This window comes from Tetrao urogallus, assembly GCF_951394365.1.
Source record: "Tetrao urogallus genome assembly, chromosome: 7".
NCBI lineage: Eukaryota > Metazoa > Chordata > Aves > Galliformes > Phasianidae > Tetrao > Tetrao urogallus.
The window spans coordinates 4,660,980-4,685,252 of NC_136820.1; the positions used below are offsets into that span (position 1 = coordinate 4,660,980).

The 24,273-nt window shown below is 39.0% G+C and overlaps 1 protein-coding gene across 4 annotated transcripts; it reads right to left on the reverse strand.

Annotated features, from left to right (window-relative positions):
- Positions 1-521: 521 nt before the first annotated feature.
- Positions 522-23,131, reverse strand: NT5C3A (5'-nucleotidase, cytosolic IIIA; the record flags this gene model as incomplete). 4 transcript variants are annotated; one of them, XM_079538331.1, is made up of 10 exons in its annotated part: positions 522-623; positions 1,217-1,417; positions 1,832-1,994; positions 3,303-3,392; positions 3,643-3,728; positions 4,110-4,156; positions 4,814-4,883; positions 5,288-5,386; positions 11,547-11,653; positions 23,020-23,131. In XM_079538331.1, the coding sequence occupies 10 exons, from the start codon at positions 23,129-23,131 to the stop codon at positions 522-524; spliced, it is 1,077 nt and encodes a 358-aa protein (XP_079394457.1). The 4 variants fall into 4 exon arrangements, with proteins under 4 accessions (XP_079394457.1, XP_079394458.1, XP_079394459.1 ...); XM_079538332.1 differs by lacking the exon at positions 11,547-11,653 and having other exon boundaries at positions 22,994-23,131; XM_079538333.1 differs by lacking the exons at positions 5,288-5,386; positions 11,547-11,653 and having other exon boundaries at positions 22,994-23,131.
- Positions 23,132-24,273: the final 1,142 nt, after the last annotated feature.

Below are 24,273 nucleotides of genomic sequence, written 5' to 3' on the forward strand. Positions count from 1 at the left end.
AAATATGTATGTGGCAGTCTGTAGCATGTGAGCATCTTTCAAAGTACAGCTGGGAATGAAATCTTTTCTTTTTCTAACACTGCATTGGAATCAGAGAGTTTTCTTCCCAGATTTTGGATGACACTTTGAAAAAAGCAAAGGCAAAACAAACCCACATACGCTGCTTATTCAGAGCATCTTCAGTTTCACACAATAGCCACATTTACTAAAATCTTCTTTAAAATGCCTGATTAAAAGACAGTGAATCACAGTACCCCTGCAGAAGCAGTTTATCACATCTGTAAATCCAATTTAAATGTAGTTTTAATAGGAGTGTGAGACAATAAAGAACAGCATAACAGCAGTAAAAGGAGCTTCTAGTTGACAATGGGTACCATATATACTTCAAAATACCAAAATGAGGATAAAAGTTTTAAATTAAACAGTTCAGTCAATGAGTAACAGATACACTTAAGATTGCACGTGTGTGCTCTTCTATTCAGTTGCCTTCTGGAAAGAATGCAGTGACTTGAGACTGCAATTTACAGGATTTTCTGTAGGATGGAGTTGGCAACTTCCAGGGATTCATCTTTCACCAAGACAATATCGTAAGAGTCCATGTATTTTTCCAAAAGTTCATCTACCTAATTGCAGAAGGGATAAAGAGAGAGATCCACTTAGTTTTAGAATATAAATATATACAGGTCCTTAAAATATTGCCATCTTTTCCCATCAGATTCAGAGAATAAGCCATGCAAATTATGTCAGTCCTATAAGGGAATTCCACAAGATGACAAAGAAAGAGAAAAGTGAAATTAATTGTATTCATGTTCCAGGATAAACCTCACATTTATTCCAGATCCTCATATGCACAGATACTGGAAAAAAACCCTGCTTTCTCAGTTTTCCTAAAGATAGAAATAGAAAACTGATTTTTTTTTTTTTCTCATGAACAGAAATGGATGTAAATTGGAAGTTGCTAACAGTTCTGTGTTTCTAAAGTTGGGGGGGAAATCGTGGACAAAACTTGTTATTTGGAACATCACAGTTTTGCTCAATTATCAATCCAGTATTAGAAGGTGGGACTTGGAAAGAACTAGAAGAAATCCATGAAACATGTTGAGATTTCCATACAAGTATGGGCCAAATACTTGCTTTGTTATTTAATGATTGTAACTGACTCATTGCTAGTTGACAAGTATTTCATTCCAAGCTACAAGGATCTAAGGCCACTTACTTTATCATTGAGATAACCAATCTTAAGAATGTGCTCAACATTTGCTACTCCATCTGCCATACTCAAGTCTCCTTGGGAATCACCCAGCAGTATGATATTACTGTTGTCTTTCAGTTGTTTAAAATACTCAGTATTCTTCAAGGCACCATCATGTTTGTTGTAAACATGAATCAATTCTCCTTTAAATCCTTTTAATATTCCCTATTAAGAAAACACAAGTTATTTCTAGTGTTATACAGACAAAATATAATATAGAATGAAGTAGATATTGATCTATAAATACACTTTTAACTCTTTAATTACGAACAAGGTAAATAACTGTTAGATAACTGAATGACTGTAATTGTTAAGACTAGAGAGGCAGTGATCTTCCCTGCCTGGAGGAGTATTGCTGTACTGGGCTGATTATGAGGAAATGAATTATACTAAGTCACATCACCTAAACAGTGTTTGATTTATTACCCTCTGCTTGATTTTGTGTTTGAGAGAGTGTTGAATATGCAATTCTAATTTTCTATACAGCAGGGCAGATGGCTACATCTGATGGATTAAAATGTTCACCTCGTAGTATATATAAATAGCAACTAAATCCCACAAGCAATCCCATATACATACATTTTCATCAAAATCCATGAAATTGGAAACAACTTTGACATTAGAATGGTAGACTCCAGCCTGGTGGATAACTTCCTCAAGAATATCTCCAATCCCAGCAGAAAATATGAACACAGGAATATTATGTTCACTCAGCTTATCAAAGAAGTTCTCGTATCCTTCCCTGCAACACAGGATGTAAATCAAAGCCAAATTTCAATTTAAAAAAGGCAAAAAACACCAGAGTTTTCTGAAAACATTTACATCATCTTTGGAAAAGAAAATGACAACATTCTTGTCACTCTTTTCTGAGAGGTTTTTAGTTGTCAGTACCTAGATCGTAACTACATACGGTATTACAGGAACAAGATATTATTTCCATACACTTCTCTACAGTGACACTGAATGGTAGAATTTTACTTTATTATCATGAAAGTTTTGGAGGAAATTTTAGCCTGTGAATGAAGACTCAACCTACACAGGCTTAGGCTTTCTGACAGCTGGAGGCTGTGTGCTTGCTGGTTTTGCAAAAGAGAAGAATTTAGTCAATATGGTAACAGTTTCAGAAGTTAAGTTTTAACATCCTGTTTCACTATTCCAAAACTCACACAGTTCTGGAGTATTTTAAAACAGATGGGAGCCAAAGCACATAGTGTGTTTCAGGATTTTGCTAGCTCTTCCTTTAGCCACAGAAGAACAATATTTAACACAAACAGGCAACGTGTTCCTCATGTCACTGCATTTTATCTCAGATAAAACTACTGCAGGGAATGTTTTTACAGGAATAAAGATGCACTCCGTATCCCTCTTTAAGTAAATAAAAAAAGGCACCAGTGCAATTTTAAGAGGACGAAAGTCCGCAGAAATGAACTCTACTGGAGACAGCACTCAAAAACAAACCCCCAAAAAGCAGTTTCTCATCTCTGGTTTATATGGTGTGATCACTACAGGCCTTTATCTTCAGAATATCAATAAGGGATATGAAGAGTTCTCTGTATTCCAAGAATAAGATGTCACATTCTCAGGAATTTTTCCCCCATAAAAACACACAGTAAGAATATAAAGAGATTGCTTCAAAAGAGAATTATTCAAATTATTATTCTCAGTCTGGAGAAGAGGACGCTTAGAGGAGACCTTATTGCTCTCTATAACTACCTGAAGGGAGGTTGTAGAGAGCTGGGGGGTCAGCCCCTTCTCTTGTGTAACTGGTGACAGGACTGGAGGGAATGGCTTCAAGCTGCACCAGGGGAGATTCAGGCTGAATGTTAGGAAATAGTACTCCTCTGAAAATGGTCAGGCACTGGAATGGGCTGCACAGGGAGGTGGTGGAGTCACCGACCCTGGAGGTGTTCAAGGAACAGTTGGATTTTGTGTTGAGGGACGTGGTGTAGTGAGAACTATTGGTGATGGGTGGATGGTTGGACTGGCTGATCCTGTAGGTCTTTTCCAACCGTGGTGATTTTGTGATTTTATGAAATTAAAAGCAACTTACTTCAGCATAACGTCAGATTCTCTCACAACTTCTGCAAACTTATCCTTTTGTAAGCCCTGTTCAATGAGTAGTGCATGAGATTTATTGTACCTAGAACATAAAAGTAGGTTGGGCAACTTACTCACATGTCATTAACAAAAGCATCCTGTGTTTTTATTTTTTGTTAATTCATATTAACAGCAAAACAAGAACAGCAGTGTAACACTCAGGAGATTGATTCGGTTAATGCATTAAAGCTAATTACTACCATAATATCATTTTAAAAAGTTACTTATTTTTAAATCTAATCTATCACTAAGCCTAATTTTAATGCAATATGAACATGGGAGATTTCTCTTACCATTCTACCATATATGGATATTTTTCTTCAATAGTGAGGGCTGGGTCAATTTCAATAGCATAATATGTTTCTTTCAGCTGCAGTAACTGAAGGAAAATAAAACACAGATATTTAATATATTTTTACGAAATAGTGCTTGGTATTTAGTCTTCAAAACAACTTTTTAAATTCTAGATACGTTACTTAAATGAAATGGAATTTTAAATACTCTTTGTACAATAAAAAGTCAGATTGCACAAACCCCTATGCAGAAAAATTGGATGCTAAACTAAACCACATGCTACTATCAAGAATAGAAGTATTTCTGTTCACTTCTTAGTGACTGGATGCCTTAAAGTCAGTCAGAGAGAGATCTCAGAGCTTCAAGCATTTGAAGATATCATGTCTGGTAGTGCTGGCACACTACAGCCAGGGATAAAACCAGTTGTCTGTGCAACAAACAAGCAGCTGGTCTGTTTTCCATTTACCTTTTTCCGGCATTCCTCTGTGATGAGCTTAGAGTTATCAATGATGTCTGGAGAGGTGAAAAAAAAAAAGGTGTTAAACAAGACATTACGTTTCATTCACTTCACTGTACGCTGTAAATGGCACAGAAGACAATGTTTGACAACATACTATTATTACCTCAGAGTTTTTCTTGCCATCAACCAACAAAAGGCACATTTTTCTTCATAAGCGTGACGATACTACTAACCTCCCCTCATAAGGTCAGTGACAAATCTCTTGAGATTGTTTCTGAAATAATTATCAGGCAATCTACGTTTTATGATCCCTACTTTATTATTATTTGTTCTAGAAGGCTACAGCACAAAATGTCAAGAATTCCAAGGGCTTTACTATTTAATTCTTGCAGGTGTCAGGACTATTATGGGCTTTTCAACAACAGAAGTCAACTCTACTATCTAGTCACTAACTTCTTGTAGTTCAGATCTTAGTTTCTAATTGTGAATGACAACTGATTTTAATTCACACAGATAGTAATTAAAATATATATGCATACAACACATAGACTCTCACTATAATACTTTACTAGAATGTGCAGCCTCAGTAACAAGTCAGTAGAAAATCTCATGTGTTTAGAAATAATATAGATAGAAAATTAAATTCTTAGGAAAACTGAAAGGAGTGAATGAACCAATCCATATTAAAAAAAAAAAAAAAAAGTACTCACTATGACAAGTTGGACATCTTTTTCCATTGTAGGAAAATCTACTTAATGTCATATCAAAATCTGTAATAATCTATTTAAGGAAAGAAAAAGCAAAACTGTCTTACAACACAGAGGGACAAAATAAAGAATGGATAGAAATTCTGTTGCAGTTGAGTAGCATATTTTCACAGAAGCCTGTTTTACTCTAAGATAAGCCAGAGTATGCCATATTTTTTTTCGAAGAAAATTGTTTTTCTAATTCCTTTGATTAGAATACATCCTGAAAATACTAAGCTTGCATATTTATATCATTTACTTGACTGGCTGAATTACAGTTGGATCAACAAGGCCTATTAAAAGAGGTAACAGATGTCAAGTTTTGGAGGTTACCTGAAGGCTGATTTGTTATATATATAGATCAGATTTTTTTGGCACGCAGCAACAATCATATGATTACTTTCATTCTGAACTGGTTACACCTTTTACTATTTTTACCTGAAGTTTAGCAGCTCCTCCTTTGATGAGGCCACAAATAATCTCTTCTACTCTCCCCGGGTCCTTAATGTGGACAGTCTTCTTCTGAAATTCTGGCATCTGTGAAGAGTAAGAACAAAGACAGAAATATACCTGCTGGGGAGTGAGGAATATCAGCTATCCATCAGTCTGGAAGCTCTGCTGTTTCAGATTCATACTCAGGACAGGAAGGGAAGTTAAAAATGACACGGAACAGAAAACTTTCTGCAAGCATTAAGTGAAGACTGTGTACAGTTTTTGGTTTCAACATCTGTTTTTTTTTTTCCTTTTCCTGATATCAAATTATTCAGTAAGCTGACACTTAGAGAAAATAACGGTATTTGCAGGAAAAAGGAGATGTACAGAAACAGGCCGTAAGGATCACCTTGTGGTTGAGTTACGTCTCTAGTAGGTGGCACATCTTAAGAGCTAGCTTTTTGTGCAATTATTATTAAGAATTAATAAGAACAAACTGTCAGTCAAATTGAAATCGTGGTGCGCTTTAGGAAAAAGATGACGTTAGTCTCTTTAACTATTGCAAACACATGCATTTGTAATGGAAAGGATCCTCCTGTGTGAGGGAAAAGGAGCTGAAAGTACTTTAAAATATTATCTACCATCCACTTTGCAAACTATTACAGCTACATCATTCTCAGCAGATATTTGTTCAACTCATTCCTCAACAGCTCTACTCACACATCCTTTCTTTTTCCTGAGAAAGTATTCTACTGCTCACCTATCTTTACGTTCAGAAAGGTTAGCTTAATCTTTATCAAACACTGCTTCCTCTAATTTTAGCTAATTCAACTCAGAGTAAAGGATTCTTTTTCACAGGTTCTCACTTCAGTCCTTCTCCCCTCTTCGTGATCTGAGGAAACCTGATTGCTTCAATTTTCTTTTACAGGGCACATTTTTTCCACATCTCTGACAGTTCTTGATTTTGTCCTGGCCCACTTATTTGAATCATAACATCCTTCAGCACACCTGCATCTCAGTATCATTTTTCTGCTCTGAAATGGCCTCAGCTGAAGGGCTACTTTGCCCTTTCAATGTAATACCTTTGCATATAACTTTGATATATTTTGTTAGAAAGGTGATATTGACTCAAATACTGTTGGTAATTGCCGAATACTTTTCTTCAATTATGCTTAGCTAGAAACAAATAGTTGCATGAAGTGTAAATTTTACATTTAGTCAACCTAAATTGTAATGCTTCTGCCACACCAATGTTACTGTTCGTCAAATATGACAAATAATTTGAATTTAATAGCCAATTTCTGGCTGATGTCCACAGATGAGACAGTAAAGAAAATAGAAAATGGAGATCTTTCCACAACCCTAATTGTGAGTTTTTGGCAGTTTTTTTTTTTTAAGTCTTCCACCCACCCAACAAGTTTTGCATATACCAGAGTTCTTTGCCAACGATTCTCAAGTCATGGAAGGGCATTTGCTACCTCTTTGCTTCGTAAGCCTCACAAAGAAAGAAACTGCATTTCTCTTATTCAGTTTGGAAGATGTAGGGCTTTCCTGTTTTTCTTCAGATGTGAGCAATACACAGAAAAAGTCTTTGCCATAGCATAAGTGATACGTTCTAACCCAAGATAGCTGTTCTTTTCTGTGTAGCTGCAGTGCCTCGTTGCTTTCATTAACACAGCAAATTCAAAAAAGGTACCTGTGGATTAATTTACAGCTGTCAACTGCATCCCAGATTGGGATTCATGGAGAAAGCTAATCAGCACAGAGTGTCTTTGTGAAAGATATCTATTGAAGAATTCCCTCATCTTTGGAGAAATACATCTCTAAAGCATTGACAGATATTAATTCACAATTATAAGTAGATGTAAATCAAGTGCTCTAGTTGCATAAACCAAAACATAACAACCTTCAACCCTTTAAAGGTGTGTTTCAGTACTTCTTTTGTATTTAACACAGTGCTGGTAAACTAAACCTTACCAGTTACTTGGTGGTATACAGTGATTGTTTCTCTATAATGAAAGACAAAGCAATTTGACTGCTTTATAAACCTTTCACTGTGAATTGACTAATCTAATTCCTTTGACTTTCAGGGAGCAAATTATATTTTAGATCTGGAATGCAAAAGTTAAACAAAGTGAAATCTAAATGTTCTTTTTTTTTGTAAGAAGTAGTTCAAATATTATTTGGTTTACTTAGATACTAAGCAACAGGCTTCATAATGTACCTGATCTAAACAGACTAGTTGGTGGAGATGCAGAAATCAGAGGGAGAGACTACATGAGGAAAGCTGGATTGCTTGCAAGTGTTTTACTAGCAGAGGCCTTTTGTAAATTCTTGAAACACCACCCTTAGTAGAGAATTCAGCAGGGTATGTTAAGAGATTGCTTAAGATTTTGAGTATGATGAAAGTTTCCTGCTCTGGTGTTGTAAACTTATAGTTCTATTCAAGGTCACTTTTTTTTTTTTTTTTTTCTTATTTCTAATACATTTTTCATTTTTACATATGAAGTCAGTTGAAGAGCCAGTATTTTAATTTAGAGGAAAAAAAAAAATCTTCTGCAATGAGTATAACCCATGAAATGTCACTACCACAAGTATGCTCACAGTCAAACTCAAGTTTTCACTATGGATATGGAATTTGATAGACTCAGTGCCCCACACAAGTACAGTCAGACCAAAGAGCTACTGCTTTGATCACTACTTCCTTGCAATTCACATTTGCAACTGAACTTTAAGAACAATTATTTTACTTGGTCTTTATCATATGAGAAGTAAGTGGAACTACTTAATAAGCGATCACCAGTTTTCTAACAAACTGTCTTCTCCTGGGTCTTCTGCCCAGTCTTGCTGTTGGTTTTTGTTCTGTATCTACCATTCCTCATAGCTGAAATAGACAAACAGATTCAAATTGCATGGAACTGGTAAGATAGATAAAAGAACAAAGTGTGAAATAATGCTAGTAAAAGAGCTGTAAATAATGTGAGAAAACTTGTGTTTCTACAGACTGCTCAATAAAGCTCTAGGATTCAACTCAATGTATGCAGAAGGCCCATAATTCTGATGCACACTTGACAGGAAAGAACATATATACTTAAAGGGAAGTTTTTGCTTGAGAGGGTGGTGAAGTGCTGGAACAGGCTGCCCAGCCCTGGGCCATCTCATCTAGTAGCTGATACAGGGCTGGCAAGCCTGCCTGTGGCACGGGGGTTGGAACTAGATGATCTTGGAGATCCCTTCCAACCTAAGCCATCCTGTGATTCTATATGGAGAAACAACCAAGCAAAAATACTCCAGGGCACCTAGCAAAGACAAGAATGCTTGTAGGAGCAAGGAGCCTTCTATGTACAAGACTAAAACTACATAAGCACAGGAAAAGAAATTCGTATTTCATTGTGATACCTGAAAATACATCACATGGAGTCACCTTTATTCTATCATGTTATAAAGGTGTGAGAAGAGTTTTACTTTCATATCAAGCACATCAATACATTACTGAAATAGTTCATAGAGACAGGTAGCTTTTGGAAGTCTATGTTAAAAGATGATAACTCCCAAGGGTAGTTTGGGACTGGCATATGCACTGGTCACAAACACATTTAAGTTTCTAGTCTCAAAGGTTTTTAAGGAGCTTTCAAAGAGAAGCAAGAAGAATAAAACTGAAAATGATTATTTTAAGGCGAAGCTTAATTTGATTTACGAAAAGGATAAAGAGATGGGATTATTTTTGATAGCAAGTACCTGGACTAAGGATGTAGGAAATTCTTTTGTAGTTAACAATGTTATATTCATACCTTGACGAATGAACAATATTGGATTCACGCAGGTGTGGAAATCCCCGTCCTACAAACCACAGAATGGTCATTTACAACAATGCCAGTTCTGAGCATAACATATCTATTTAGTACACGAGATATACACCTATGTAGCTGGGTTAAATTAAGAGGAAACGTACATACTGTGAAGATCATTTTGAATTTTATTTGTTTTTAATGTTTCCTATATACAAATGGACAGCAAGCGTGCAAACAGAGTTGCTTTCATGTTGTATTTGGGTGCTGCTTATATACATCATCAGTATGTGAGACACTGTACATCTAAGCATATGCAGCTCAGGTTATTAAACAAGAGTTGGTGATAATCTCTAAAATGGTACCCCAGCTAAGTAATAACTTACTGTGTATACAAGGTATAATTCATATTCTGGAATATGCTGAATTTTTGAATCTCCCCTCTACCCAGTAAAATAAAAATATTTCCTGTGATTAAAAAGAAATTAAAAAAATAAGGTCAATTAGAGTAGTAACTAATAAAAATACACTTGATGTGTAGGACAGCTGTGGAACCTTAGGTAGCTGTACTATTTGTAATTTTCAGTGGGGAAGGATGAATGACTTGTTATCTTAAACACATAGAGAGATGGCTTATTTCACAATAAAATTCAGATAAACTGACAGAAATATTACAACTAAAAATATAAAAGATTATCAGCCTGAGTCTGCTAAGCAGTGCTTCAAACAAGGACATATAAAAATACTTTGCCTGATTTTTTTTCCAAGTACCCCTGTAAGAAAACATGACTTGTCAGATATTCTTATTTTACAATGACTAATCTCGTATGGATGTATCACAAACAGCATTGCTACAAAAAACACCCTGCTCACAGGTAGGTAAAATATTAAAGAGAATTTCTACAATTCTCAGAAAAGGAGAGAGTGCTTCAGATGACCACAATGTCATTAAAGTGATAGGAAAATGAAGAAGAACTAGCCACGATACTGCTGACAGTTTGTGAATTTCAAGTATGACATGATTTCGTTTTAACATCTGTTAGGAAACTTGTCTTACACTAGGCTCCAAACCAATCAACTTATGATACAGGGGACACAAGAATGGGCTGGCTACAAGAGGGATCCATTAGCATTATTTCTGAACAAGAAGAATGAGAATTTAAGTGATAAAATGAGTAAGGTTTAATTATTTGTTAATTTTCTAGCCTATGCTCATTTCTAGCCTGTGGTGACAACTTCCGGGTGAAATGCTATAAAAGATGTTTATTTTGGGAGCTGCAAATGCCCAATTCCAAGGTCTGAGACTAGCTATCACATATACTTACTTGTGGACGTGTACCAAAAAAGGCAGGGTATGGTATCAGTGATAGCTGTGAGATCTGATACCCTGGCAAGTTACAGAAAATTGGATCTTGGTGTTCTTGGTGACAGAAAGTGCACTTGGTGAAATTAGAAAGAAAAAGGGCACATCCCTTAATTGATAAACATATCTTATTTTCCATTTTCTCTTCCCCTTTGACATTATTGCAGAACACTAATTTTATCTGCTTACTCTAGAAAACAAAGTTTACAAAAAAAAAGAAAAAAAAGTTTAAAAACCAAGCCAGCATCGTGTAACTTCTGCTATTTGCAATATTTGAAATGCAAGAAGCCACACTGGGGCTGGAACAAAAGCTGCAGTAAAGAATGTGTGTGTATCTTTTCCTCCGTCTGTGCTCGTACAGAGCTTCAATGTGCTCAAATAGAAATCAATTTACTTCAGACAACTTGAATTTTGGTCTTGGAGTGCAGCAGTTTTCTATCAGCAGCCCCAGCTGTCTGTTAGACAGGAACACCAGAAGTCATTGCAAGAGAGTGGAGTCTCACTGATCTCCCCATTATGTGCAGCTAAGGCAAGAGAATGGCACTGGTGATTGTGCAGTCCATTAGCATGACCTGAACTAAGGACAGCTTTTTTTAATTTCTGATGACCCAAACCAAGAACATAATGCAGCTCATGTTCATGAGATGTAAACTCAAATATGGTAAGAAATCTCCAATAAATAGTAACAATTAAGTTTTGCTGTTGGTAGTTTTGCCAAGAAATAGCCTTGGGAAAACTTACAGAGAAAATAGGCAATGGTTATATAATATAAATAGTTATTATGGAAATAGAACAACAGAACATTGAATATTGTCACAGTTGCTTAAAAATGTCCTGCAAAACTAGAGATCCCCTGGTTATGTGAAATAACTGTAAGTGGCTTTACTGCCTAAGCTATTTTAAGAAGCAGAGTATGATGCACACTAAATACGTTTTTTTCCTGTTTTATTTTGCTTAATTATTTACATCTTTTTCCACTTAACGTGGTAGCATCTGATATTCGGTTTGGTTAGGAAAAATTAAAAAAACAAGACACAAAACATAAGAATCTGAAAAGAGTGTTTACAGAAAACATGACAACAGTGTTTTCTCTTGTGCTTTTAAAGGAGAGTACCTGTGCGTTGAGCTTAGGGCACTCCTGATTCTTCTGTCCTTGATTTTGTCCTACTGCAACTGCATAGGTGGCAAGCAGAGTCCAGAGACGCAGGGCTTGCATACAGGCTGCCAACAAAAATCAACCAAATCCTTTTAAGAATTGGTCTGCTATATTACATGATGTTTGCTATTCCTGCTGTATAGAAATAAAAGCAGACATGCAAGGCACACAGCTAGGCCACTCTGAAAATACCCACGCTTAAGGCTACTCTGATACACATTTAAAAATAGAAGAATGTGCAAATTGAGTTATCCTATTCAATAAAAAAAAAAAACTGGTAAATATATTTATTCCTTCAAGACTCTTGTCATTTCTAAGCTAACAAATATATATCTTAGAAATACAATTTGTCCCAGTAAACAACCACACACAACGCCTCATCTAACTGGCTTAAAAATGCAGGCAGAAGATAGTCAGTCCTGTTGACAAGCTGTGCACACTTACCGGAGGGTTTTGCAGGAGCAGCTGCAGAAGCAAAAGAAAATTCCTCTTGCTTGAGAAGCACTAATATAGCAGCGCAAGGTGCAGATGAGGGCGTTTCCAAATACAGCCTGACTAATCCCCGTGCAAAACCCCAGGGTCCTGTGACGCACGTCAGCACTGCACAGCAGTTTGTTATGCTCAGCAGTGCAGCCCAACGGCGTACAGATGATCAGCTGGTGCACCAACAACAAAACCTTTGACCTTCACTGAATGAACGGCTTTCGTGGATGCAGCAGGCAAATCTGGACTGCTCCAACAGAGGAAGGCGCTTGTTTCTCAGAGAAAAAGTTCATTACTTTTTAACTGTTCTACGGAATTTTTCAGAGCATTTTAGGGTTTCCTGTTGCAGTGCCACAAATTCCTTTCAGCTTCTTGATACGGTGTCACGAAAATTAGCAAGGCAGCGTGCATTTATTTGCCTAGAAACAGCGAATTGATCACTTAAGTGATCTCCCTGCTTTGACTTTAAGTAAGCATGCAATACTGAAACAGGAAATGAAGGAGGTTTGTTTGTCAGGGCTTCTCAGTGAGTGACACGCTGACTCGACATACTTGCAGAAGGTTGTCATTGGGCATACTGCCAGATCAAAGACTGTAACTAGGTGATAAGGAGGATGTATTTTATTTTTAGGAGGACGAAGGAGGTATTTTCTAACCGTGCTCCCACTTGTAAAGGCTTGAATGTGTCACATGAAGGCAACTCCGCTGTTGTAGCAACAGTACAAGCTTTCCTTGTACACTGTACAAGTGTACTACTGTACACTTCCCAAAGTGCTATATTTTAATTCATGTTCAACCTTAGGTTTGTGATAATAATTTCAGGCTGTCAGGACAAGCCACAAACAAAACACATTACCAGAATTCTAGAAATACCTTCAGCTATGAAAATTTCCTTTTAAGGAATATGTGCTGTTTTTCTATGTTAAACAAATAATTAAAAAAAAAATAGATCAGTGGCCATTTTCTGAATGGTACAGTGGATGCATACAAGCTTTGTGCCCACATTCCAACTGTAGATCAGTATGCAGTCTGTCAGGTTTCCCCAGACTGTGACCTATAGAGAGTACCTCCATTTTTTCAGCTGTACACTGTAGCTTGATCCAGCAAACCAGTGAAGACTTCAGGTGATACCGAACACATGACTTTAATCAAAACTTATCCTCTTTGAATTGGACGAGTTCCTTCCAGATATACGCGTCAAGGACAAGAGAAGAGCTGGAAAGATCTGTTCAAAATGTAAAGTAACCCCTGCAAAGACCACATGCAATAAGCCAAACTTAGTTGGCACTGGTAACTGCCAGGTATCATAGCTCTCATTCCATCTATTCATTTTGTCTTATGTATACCGTTGTTATACTAAGCACACAGATAATATTCCCTTTTATAGTATTTGTTTATACAGTTCCTATGCTATTAGCTGAAAGTATCTCCGTAATGTCTGGGAAAGTTACATATAGTGATGCAGTATTGAAAGTAATTATTTGCACAGTAAAAAGGTGTAGTTTGTAATAGAGTAGGATTTCTAGTTTTAGATATAATTTGGAAAGTAGCCATCTTTGAGCTCTTACATATCTCAAAGTTGACAACTTTGTAGTGACATAAGTAAGTCCTGTAAACTTCATAGTTCAGACTGGGATGTGGTGGGTGCTGAGGCTGGCCTGCTGATATTTGGGTACCTAGTAAGAAAATTAATTCTAATGCTATCAAGAATTTAAAGAAAGTTAGCTTGCCACTTGTGGAAGTGAAAAACAAACAACACACACACATTATATGTATTCCTTTGTCTTTTTTTTTAATTCACATGAGATTTAATACTGAAGGAAAGAGTTGCAGAAATTAACTCTAACTTTTACAGACTAATTTTGAGTATACCAGAGGAATTAGCATTTAAGATGTACAAATACAGTGTTAGCAAAAGTTAGAAAATGATGCAAGATTTCTGTAAGCATTAATACAGCCAACACCTAATTCTGAGAAAAACATCCAGACTATCTCTAATAACAGTATGCTTTCACTTTAATGAAAATACAGTACATGAAACAACTTAGAGACAAAATAAGGGAAACAGTATTTGCAGCTCTAAGAAATCTTTGCATCGTGTGCTTTACACAACTGAGAACAAGTGGCTACTGCTGACTTTGTTCTGCTAACAGATAAAGTGGAATTACTGTTTCTTTTTCAATGAGAGGGAAACAACATCTAGCGTGGTATTTCTACTCTCACAATACCGAGGGTCATTTAATTATGTTTTGAGTGCCAGAAATGAAAGAGGTACTGCCATTTCAACAGATAGCTTCTATTTTAACTTTCTTTCTTAGGCTGAAGGCCAAAGGGCCACGTAACTCAATTGCAGAATACTGTAAGCAGTAAAAGACTAATAACAAAAAGAGCAAAGCCTTAAACATCAGGTGATTTGTTGGCAATATAAGACTATGAAAAGGTTCTACTTTCATCTGGTGGTGTGTTAAGTGAACTTGGTTTGTAGAGAATCAGGATGCTTTCGAAGTACTGAAAGTTTCTAGTCTAGAGCTAAGAAAAACTAGTTCTGCCAGTTTTACCTCTGCCCTACGTTCAACCTATTTTCTTGGGAAAAGAAATGAACACAGCACAGATAAGGTATGTAAGCAAATCAGCTGACCTTTAAGTAAAAAGCTGAATACTTCAACTAAACTCAAAGCAGTTTGGAGAGATCAAGAAAGAAGTCATGTTAAAGTCTTTGCTGTTCTTTAGAATTGACTACAGAAAACAGAGCTCACTGAATGCTTCCACAGGACAAAGTTGAGCTTTTCATGAGCTTACTACTTTCAGTCTTGATTAGCGAGCCTACCACAACTGAACAGCTTTGAATATACCTACATATATTTAGCATATTTCCCAATTTTAATAAAACCCTCACAATCACTTTTTATACGTTAAGGAATTTTCTTCTAATTTTTGCTTTTCTAGTAAGTCTCGCCAATATGTATTTTGCAAATTAGGAAACAGGGAAAACAAATTGAACCTCAGCATTCAAACATTCAAACCGAGCAGAAAAAATACCCAAAAAAGAGAAAAAAAAAATGTAATTCAAACATGATTTTTCTTCATGCCCTGGTAAATTGAGTTGATGTGCATCATACTGCTACCAGCAATTGCTTTTTGTATTTGTAAATAACAACCATACTGAAAATAAGTGTTCAGCTTAATGAAATTGGGCTAAATAAAGCTTTGGAAGGATGTCTTGTGGGAATCATAGATAAACTGATTTTTCTGGTAGAGGTTTTACTGTAAAAAATGCTAGCCATACTTATAGTTGGTCTGATGCAATACAAAGCACTGCATGTAGATGAAAGTGTGTGTATGTATTACAGAGTTGTCTTGCAAGGAATGTAGATATGTAAGAGATTATTTAAACAGAAAGAGCGTGAATAGCACTTGCTAGAAAAAAGTGCTCAGAAAGGGATTTTATTCTGGACTGGTAAGGACAAAACAAGAGCCTTCAGAACAAAAAAATCTCAATGTGAGACTTTTAAGATTCAGCAGTACCGCTGGGGATGAGCGTATGGTTTGGCTTCCCAACCATCGTGTTTTAATAACTGTAAAATAATGCACACACAGAACAGATGTGAAGGGGTCAATAATGTATCCTAGGACATATTCAGCAACCTTATTCAAAACAGATTTTCTAGAACTCATCCCAAACCAATGCTTTTTTATGACACACGAGGTCATCTACAGACCTATAGACATAAAATTCCTTCAGAAAATTAAAACTTTTGAATTTGAGCTTTTCCTTAGTATTGCTACGGTAACAGGATGGATGTTGAAGTCTCACTACTTGAAAGATCCAATTCCCTCTCTTGTTACACAGAACGTAACACTTGCTGGAAGAATGCTCACACAGGAGGTTGTTGGTAGAATGAATCCCTCTACAAAATATCTAGTCAACCAGTATCCAATCCTAAGTACTGACAGCATGTAGACACAGCCATATATTTATAAATTCTTAATTAGCTATCAGAAGTGCAGAAGCTCAGCTCGCATAATTATATAACTTTAACGAGCTGTACTTTTACTGTCCAAATTCTATATTTGCATGTATACTTTTTATGAAATACCCTGTATTATTTCTATATGTACATACACTGAAAGAACTTAAAAACAAGTGCTTGCCTTCCTAGAAGCTTCCCATGTAACGTTGTATAGAATGGAGCTTGCATTAAGCCCAAGGCCTGGACTGAAACAGTTGCTGTTGATTCTCCTCTTATCTGCTTGCAAGAAGAAGAAGAAAAAAAGCTTAGATTCACTAAGCCTAAGAATTCTGTATCTAGATCAAATAAACTCTGACCCTTGAATGGCAGAGTTGCAGGACCCAGACTGAAAGCCAAGTCAGCAGGACAAAGTTTAACCCACAATTCATTACCAGACACTGAAATTCTCACGAAAGAATGCAGTGTTAATATAATACCGCAGTTAAAGTTGCATGCTGAGACTAAATAATTTATTTTTTAACTGCTATGATCTCTTACAGTACAAATCTTCACTTAAACATCTCAAAAAAAATAAAAATCACTTAATTCTAAAGATGAAATGCAGCTACCACACACTCATGTTAAAGGTAATAGACAGTATGATGACTTGAAGTGTAATGCACTGCTTTGTGTCTGTGTCTCAGTGCTTCATGGGTGTTTCTGGCTACAGATCCATTCAAAAATACAACAGGACAGACATCTTTTATTTCTTTACCTCTGGATTTGCCCCGTGGGAGGGATACAGGACCTGTTCAAAACACTTTGTATTACTTAATTGCCACTGCTGTGCTACTGCTATACAACATACTATACTACTACTGCTAATGCAGATATAACTACTGCTTTGTACTAAACTCTACCCTTCAGTTTCATATATAACTTTTCCATGGCAACACAGACAAAAACGAGGCTTTCCCATTACTGATCTACGTTGCAAAGGCAGATGCACCCCCAGGAAACAACCAGCTGTTCATCTCTGCTGTTTCCACCAAAGAGTGAGAGCGTTGAAGGAACAAGGTTAATGGTACACTTCAGTGGTACTCATTTTATCTGAGCATCATAGTGGAGAACCACAAACTCTTACGTAGAAACAAAAGCTCCAATGAATTTGGATTATTTTACTGATCCAATTTACAGAGCAGGCAATGAGTTCCTGGTATGAGAGTATGAAGGAAGCTATAGCTAACAAGTGAGGGAAAATTAGAAATAATTAGACTGGGAACCCTTCTTGGCAGCAAAATGTCATGGTTTCAGCTGGGACAGAATTGATTTGTTTTCTTCATAGTGTCTGGTAGGATGCTATGTTTTGACATTAGGAGAAAAACAGTGTTGATAACACACCTATGTTTTATTTGCTGCACAGTGCTGCATGGAGCCAAGGACACTTCAGTTTCTCACCTGGTACCGACCTGCCAGTGAGGAGTATGGGGGGCACAAGAGGCTAGGAGAGAGGGGGACAGAACCAGGACACCTGACCTGAATGGCCAAAGGGATATTCCATGCTAATATTCCATGCCATATGACATAATGTGAGGAAACTACAGAACTGAGGGCAGTTGGCTGTGGGGTGGGGATTGGGACACTGCTGCTGCTTGGGGACAGGCCAGGCACTGGTCACAGGCTGGTAAACAGTTGGGCTGTACATTACTTCCTTTTTCCCCTGCTTCTCTCCCCAGTCCTACTGTATAGAGGGGAAAGACTGTGAGATGTTTAGCTGCCTGCTGTCTGAAATCACAACACAGAAACATCATAAGTCTGAAATTCTGTATTTAGACACTTTGTCAATACTCAGTGTCCAAGTTTGGGCTTTGCCCTACACCGTTTAAAAAACAAAAAACAAATAAACAAAAACCTAGAATAATTCCAACCTAAGTACATTCTTTTTAAAGACTGGAATATATGAAAGCAGAAGCCACATTTCCTTCTACCACTATGTATAATTTATGTAGTTTACATAAATGTTACTCAAAAGTTCCCTTGTATTTATTGTTTGAGTTTAGAAACTTGGTGCAATTCTGACTTTGCTGGCATTACTGAATGTTTGGGAACTGCTGAATCATAGCCTGAACCTCTGATTGACCACCTGAAGCAAGCACTGAGTCAGCCATGGGAGCACAGGTGAAGGCAATTCAGCTGTGCTACCGGAAGGGGAAGAGCCTGGCTGCACCTTTCCTAGATCCCATTTAAGTGCTGACTGCCACTCAGGAAGGATCTCTTCCTGGAGATCACTCCTCATGGAGAATATTGTAAGCCTACAACACTGGTAAGTATTTTTTCAGTTATTATCTTTCCATGGTGATAATCCTACTTAGTCTAAAACTCTGTATGCCAATTGATTTTACACCTCTGTATGCTTATTGATTGTACACTAAGCAAAAAGAATATAGTTATTTCAGGATTTAAACACAAGCGGTGTCACTTTTGACCTGTGAGCTGCAGCCTTAAGTTTATGTTCACTTCAAGAAAAATACTTTTTTAACACTCAAATAAAAAAAGTCTCAATACCTGGCATGATCAAATTAGGAAAACCCAGTGGATTTTCAAGGAAGGATATGATTGTTTAAACAGTCAGAAAAGCTGTCAGTGATAGAGGGGAGTAGTACAGCAGCCACAGATGCCAAATTAAATGGTAGTGCTAGTCAAAGTGCTGCATGATTGCCTAGGGATTAAGAAGCTGCCTGCAGCAATTGTGTTAAGTTCTTTGATGTTTGAAAGCAGCAGATCATTGCTGAGTACTTCTTGGTAAGAGAAAGCAACCCAACTTCTACACGTGACTGCCATATGGAGACCTATCTCAGAATCTTACTGCAGACCAACTGCTGCACAGCAATTTGACTGGAAGGAGCCCAGAGGAAAAGGCTGTCTTGATAGGAGTCCTAAGTTTTGTTCTTCATACTTACAACTACAGTATGCTTAGCAAATTATTTTGCCCAGACTTGTCTGGCATATCTCTCTGCATGCTACTTAGAAAAGGAGGGTGGGGAAAGTGGTTGTGAGCTATTTCTGCTTCTTGGCTGCTGTCAGCATGTGATGGGAGCAGCCAAGTTTCGGTGCTGAACATTTAACAGGCAGCAGACATAGCTGCTGCACCGGGCCCTGTGTGTGCAGGAGCAGTTCAGCTCTACATGTCTGATCTAGAGACAGCAATGGCCAGGAAATGCCAGTTGTTGCTCTACAGGGCATCTTAAATGACAAGTTGTTTGCAATGAGTGTTAATCCACCTTCAGAGAGCTGCTCTGCAACTGACGGGAAGTGCACACTGCAGCCACCTGCTGTTTGGCACTGCCTGCTGCAGCTGCACTTCCTACAAGTGACTGCTTGAGAACTAAGTACCTTCTGACAACTGCACCAGCTTACAGCAATAAGGTCTGTCAGGCTGCTCCTCTCTCACGCTGTTTTTCCTTGAAGTTTCTTCAAGGCTTACTCTTCGCAGCCTTTAGTACACTGGGAAACAGTATGCTTGTATGCATGTGTGGAGAGAGGAAAAGGGACTGACATGTTGAAGACAATTAACATGAAGTAGAACTTGACAAGACAGGAAAAAAAAATAGATAATTTGCCTATGAATTATATTCATTTAAGTGCCAGTAACTGGTAAGAGGCAGACATTCACATTTCTTGAAGCAAGGTACCTCAAAAGATAACATACTTTGAAACATTTTCCAGGCCTGTTGTGACAATTTAAGACAAACTGTGTCACTTTTACCTCTACAGCTACAATTAAAATCACTACTGAATTTCCAGCAACACCCAGGAAGTCTCACATGATACATGAGAGTGTCCATCAACCTTCCACTCTGCTTTTTGATCCCCATCTGCTGAGGCTCATACTCATCTTCGCCTTTGTAGAGGAAAAAATACTTGTCTGACAGAATTTCACATACTAGCAATCTAGATTCCTGAAGAATAGTGTCATCAATATACTATGTATTATGTGCTCCTTCATTTCCTTCTCTGCTTGGAGGCCGCTGACTCACAGCAGTGTGAAGATCTGTATCCTTCACTTGCCAGTCTAGGTGATCAAGGTAATGACAAGTAAAGGAAAATAACAATAATAAAGCCTTTGCACACAACCTTATGACAGTCATGCTCATAGAATACTTCTTAAGCAGAGAGATAAGTAACAGCTACTTCATTTCTTACTGTTTTTACTTATTTCTCTTCAGGTAAACTTGAACCCTGCAAGACTCATGCATTTCTCTTCCCCTCTCACAAGGCACTAAAAAGGAAACAGGCGCCAGAAGCATCCAATAGCAGGTGGTTGAAAAGTCTTCTCTAAAGGAAACTGCTTTTTAAAGGGATTTTAAATTTGTAATCATTGAAGCTGGATACAGTCTGTTTCATGGAACTTCACATGTCTGCCTCAACGTTTACTGATAATACCTCTCTTACTTTGAAAATGGAGCCAAAGTACATTAAGCATTGCCTAGGATAAAATCTCTTAGATGGTCAATGGAAACAATATTTTCATACTTAAATTCCAAGCTTAAACCTTTGCTTTGAACCAAGAAGCAGTATTTTTTTTCTTGAGTATTTATTAAGCTTAAATTTGGATACCAGCTTAATTGTTCGGCTAAAGAATTCCACTATTGGAAAGTGAGATAGATCTGTGAATTTCATTACTCTTTTTATTCAACAAGGCAACGTGGTTACACTTGTATTTTGCACAACACTTGAGAATTTACTTTCCATTAAGGATTCTTGGCAACGTCATCCCTGATAACAGCTTGCTTTACAGCTATTCTATTTGATTCACAAAGGCCGCTCTCCTTTTAGCATTTAAACATTCCTGTAGCCCAGCTTTTACTGGGCTACAGATGGTTCTTATATTCACCTAATTGTAACTAAGAAAAAAGTAAAAATTTGCTGTAATTAATAATTATTAAAAGCTACTACAGTGGTGAAAAATAAAGTCACTTAACTAAAGTATGAACAGGCTGGGATTCCTACTGATTTTGGTAGAAGTTGCAAGCCTGTGTTCTTTTGAGTCTATAAAGTGTAACCATCATCAAAGAAAACTAACAACAAAAAAAATCTACAAAACTAGAAGAGCAACCCAGAAATTTTCAATTTGATACTCGAATGCCAAACACTGGCCTGGCACAATAACTCATGTACTATAAAAATGTATTTTAACAAAGCACTATTAGTCTTCCCTACCATGCTAACTCACGCTATGTTACTGACTGGAAAACTGCACCTTCTTCTCAAAGCTCAAAGGAAGGTCTCTCCCTGATTAAGTAATGTAGACACAGCATCTTGTAAACAGAAAATGTTGAATGAAATCTGTACCGGTGGATAAAACCATTTCAGAAACTTATCCAGAATGCAAAATATTCATGTAAAATTAGCACTTACATGCATTTTCTCCCTTATTTGAGAGACTAAAATCCTTGTCATGACGTTGACATAATTTCCTTATGGTGAAATAAGAGAAACATCCCAGCCTGGTTACATATGTTCATGGGAAATACTCCTTGAAGAAGAAAGAAGGCTTGCAGCTGATGAACTAAAGACGTTAACTGAGGGAACTGCCACTTCAACTGCCAGTTGTAGTGACAGCTCGACAAGCAGAGAGCATTGACGTATTGTATATAATCAGTAAAATATTTTTGTACAAGAAAGCTGCCATGCTTCGAGCAAGCTCTGCCTTTCCCTTGTAACTTAAAGTTCTGAACAGCTGTGATCCTAGAGGCGGAACTTTCAGATGTATCTATTTAGGATCACAGATCTGTATAACTGAAAATGTTATCTGAAGTGCTTACCTGAGAGATTTGTTTACCAGAAATCCATTTATCATTGACACAACCACGTTTGTTTGGTTGGTTTTTTTAGTAACACAGGCAAAATCTTTACAACAAATTTAAAAAGCTAATCTTGCTGGCCAAAACATAATCTGAACGTTGCACAGAGTTAATACAAACACACCTTTAAAAACCATTAGGCATTTTTTGAACAACAGTGCACGTGTGGTATTGAGGATGGGAGCTGGTGAAAACTATTTGCTCGACGTGGATTTACAGATTTACAGACATGTAAATGTCTATATCATGTCTATGATACAGGCTGTTTCATAGAATGGAATCATAGGATGGCCTGGGTTGAAAAGGACCACGATGATCATCTAATTTCAACCCCCCTGCTATGTGCAGGGTCACCAACCACCAGACCAGGCTGCCCAGAGCCTGTATGACCAGGCTTCCACGTTCTGTTGATCTATTGCCCGTGCCAGTATTATCAGTACTAGAATTTAGAAAGAATTATTTGTAGTTATCCAGTGTAATGGACAGCTACGTAAGAAGTGAATAATTTCAAATATACTATAATAAAAAGTGAATGTTTTCAAATGAAGGTCACCGAGCAATGTGACGGATGACTGCAAACACCACTGAAGCACTTCATCCAGCAGCCAGCACGAGGGCTGTGGTTAAGAATGCTCACTGGAATTCTTCTCCGGGCCCACATTTATCAAACACAGCACTGTATGGCTCCTGTCGTGCACCACAGCCAAGCCAGACGCCTCGCTCTGCATACGCAGCCCTGCTCTCAGCAAACTCTTCGTGTTTCCGTGTGTAAATCAATTGAAACACCTGAGCTCCTGGCGAGGTCCTGCAGGGACTCGAAGGACAGCCACCGCGCGCTGATTTCCGTTCGGTCCTCCAGCACGGTGACACCGACAGATAAACGCGAGGTGCGAAGGCTATCGGGGCGTTATGTCCCCTTACACCCAGCTTTACACCAGCGGTCATCTGAATGACTCTCGACACAACAAATCTACCAAAGCCGACACCGAGACGGCTCAATCTTTGTGCGGTACCCGAACGGGCGCTGCTTGCCAGTGTCACAGAGGCACGACACGCCCGCTGTTGCCCTTCAGGAGCCACAACCCCGAGCCCGGCCTCTCACACGTACCATCTCGATGATCTTCGTCTTCCTGCCCGTCTTCTTCTTCATGGTGAAGATGTACTGTGCCAGCACCACGCCGCCCACCAGGGCGCACACGCTGGCGCTGGCCACCGCCCCCACCTTGGCCACGGCCGCGCGGTCCATGGCAGCACGCCGCTCCCAGCCCGCCCGGCGGGCGCGCAGCACAGCACCGAACCCACGCGGGGCGCTGAGGGCGGGCGGGACCACGAGCGCGAATGGGGGAGCGCGGGGGGACGGCGTGCCGCAGGGAGGCGAGCCGGAGTGCGGGAGAGAGAGCTGCGAGAAGGGGGAGAACCCCCCGGGAGCTGAGGAAGCTCCGGAGGAACGCAGGCGAACCTCCTCCTTTCCAGCTTATCACCACCCTCCCCCCCCCCCCCCGCGGGTAGAAGTGGGAGAACCCGGCGCGCCGGCCACACTTCCGGCAGTGCAGAACTACGTTTCCCAGCACAGCCGTGCCGCCCGTTGTCACGGTGACGGCGCCCGAGGTGCTGGAGGAGGCGGGGAGGGGGCCGGAGCGCTGCCGGCCTCCGCGTCCCGAGGGCCGCCCCTGCCTGTGGCCGGGGGTCCCTCCGCTCGGTGCGGCTCTGCTGCAGGCTTGGTAAGCTCCCAACGCTTCTCGACGCCCCTCATCCCGCCGTAATGACTGGGGTTCGGGTTTCGGGGTTGGGGCGTCCGCGTGCAGAGCTGTGTGAAGAAGTAGGTACGAAGCAAGGAGGATGTCGTCTGTGTGGAAGAGAACTCGTCTCCTACAGGGCAGTCAGCCCTCGGAGAGTAAACCCTCTGCCCAGAGAGGTGGCCATCCCTGGAGGTGCTCAGGACCGGGCTGGATGTGGCAGCTGAGCTGGTGGGTGGCAGCTCTGCACGTGGCGGGCGAGTTGGAACTGAATGGGCGATAAGGTCGCTTCCATTCTAAGCTTCTGTATGATTCTAGATCGTCCCCCGCCCTCCCCGTGCTAGCTACATCTTGTGTGTAACGGTTGAGGTTTGACTTAGCCCTCCAGGCACCCTCAGGGAGCTGTGAGCTTTGAGCTGGGTAATGTTGCTGTTAGGCTGCCTGCAGAAGGATTTCTCTGCTCTTGCTTAAAATAGCAGCAGGTAAGGAACGGGAAAGCTGATTTGTGCCCTGTCTGACCGACTTCTTTGGGCACGTCACTGGGGCATCTGCAAGGCGATTACTCGGTGTAGGTTTTGCTGCTTTTTATAGCTTCGTTTGCTTTTCTAAAATAAGCTTGTATGGAAGTCCACCGTCAGAATCATAGCTTTGT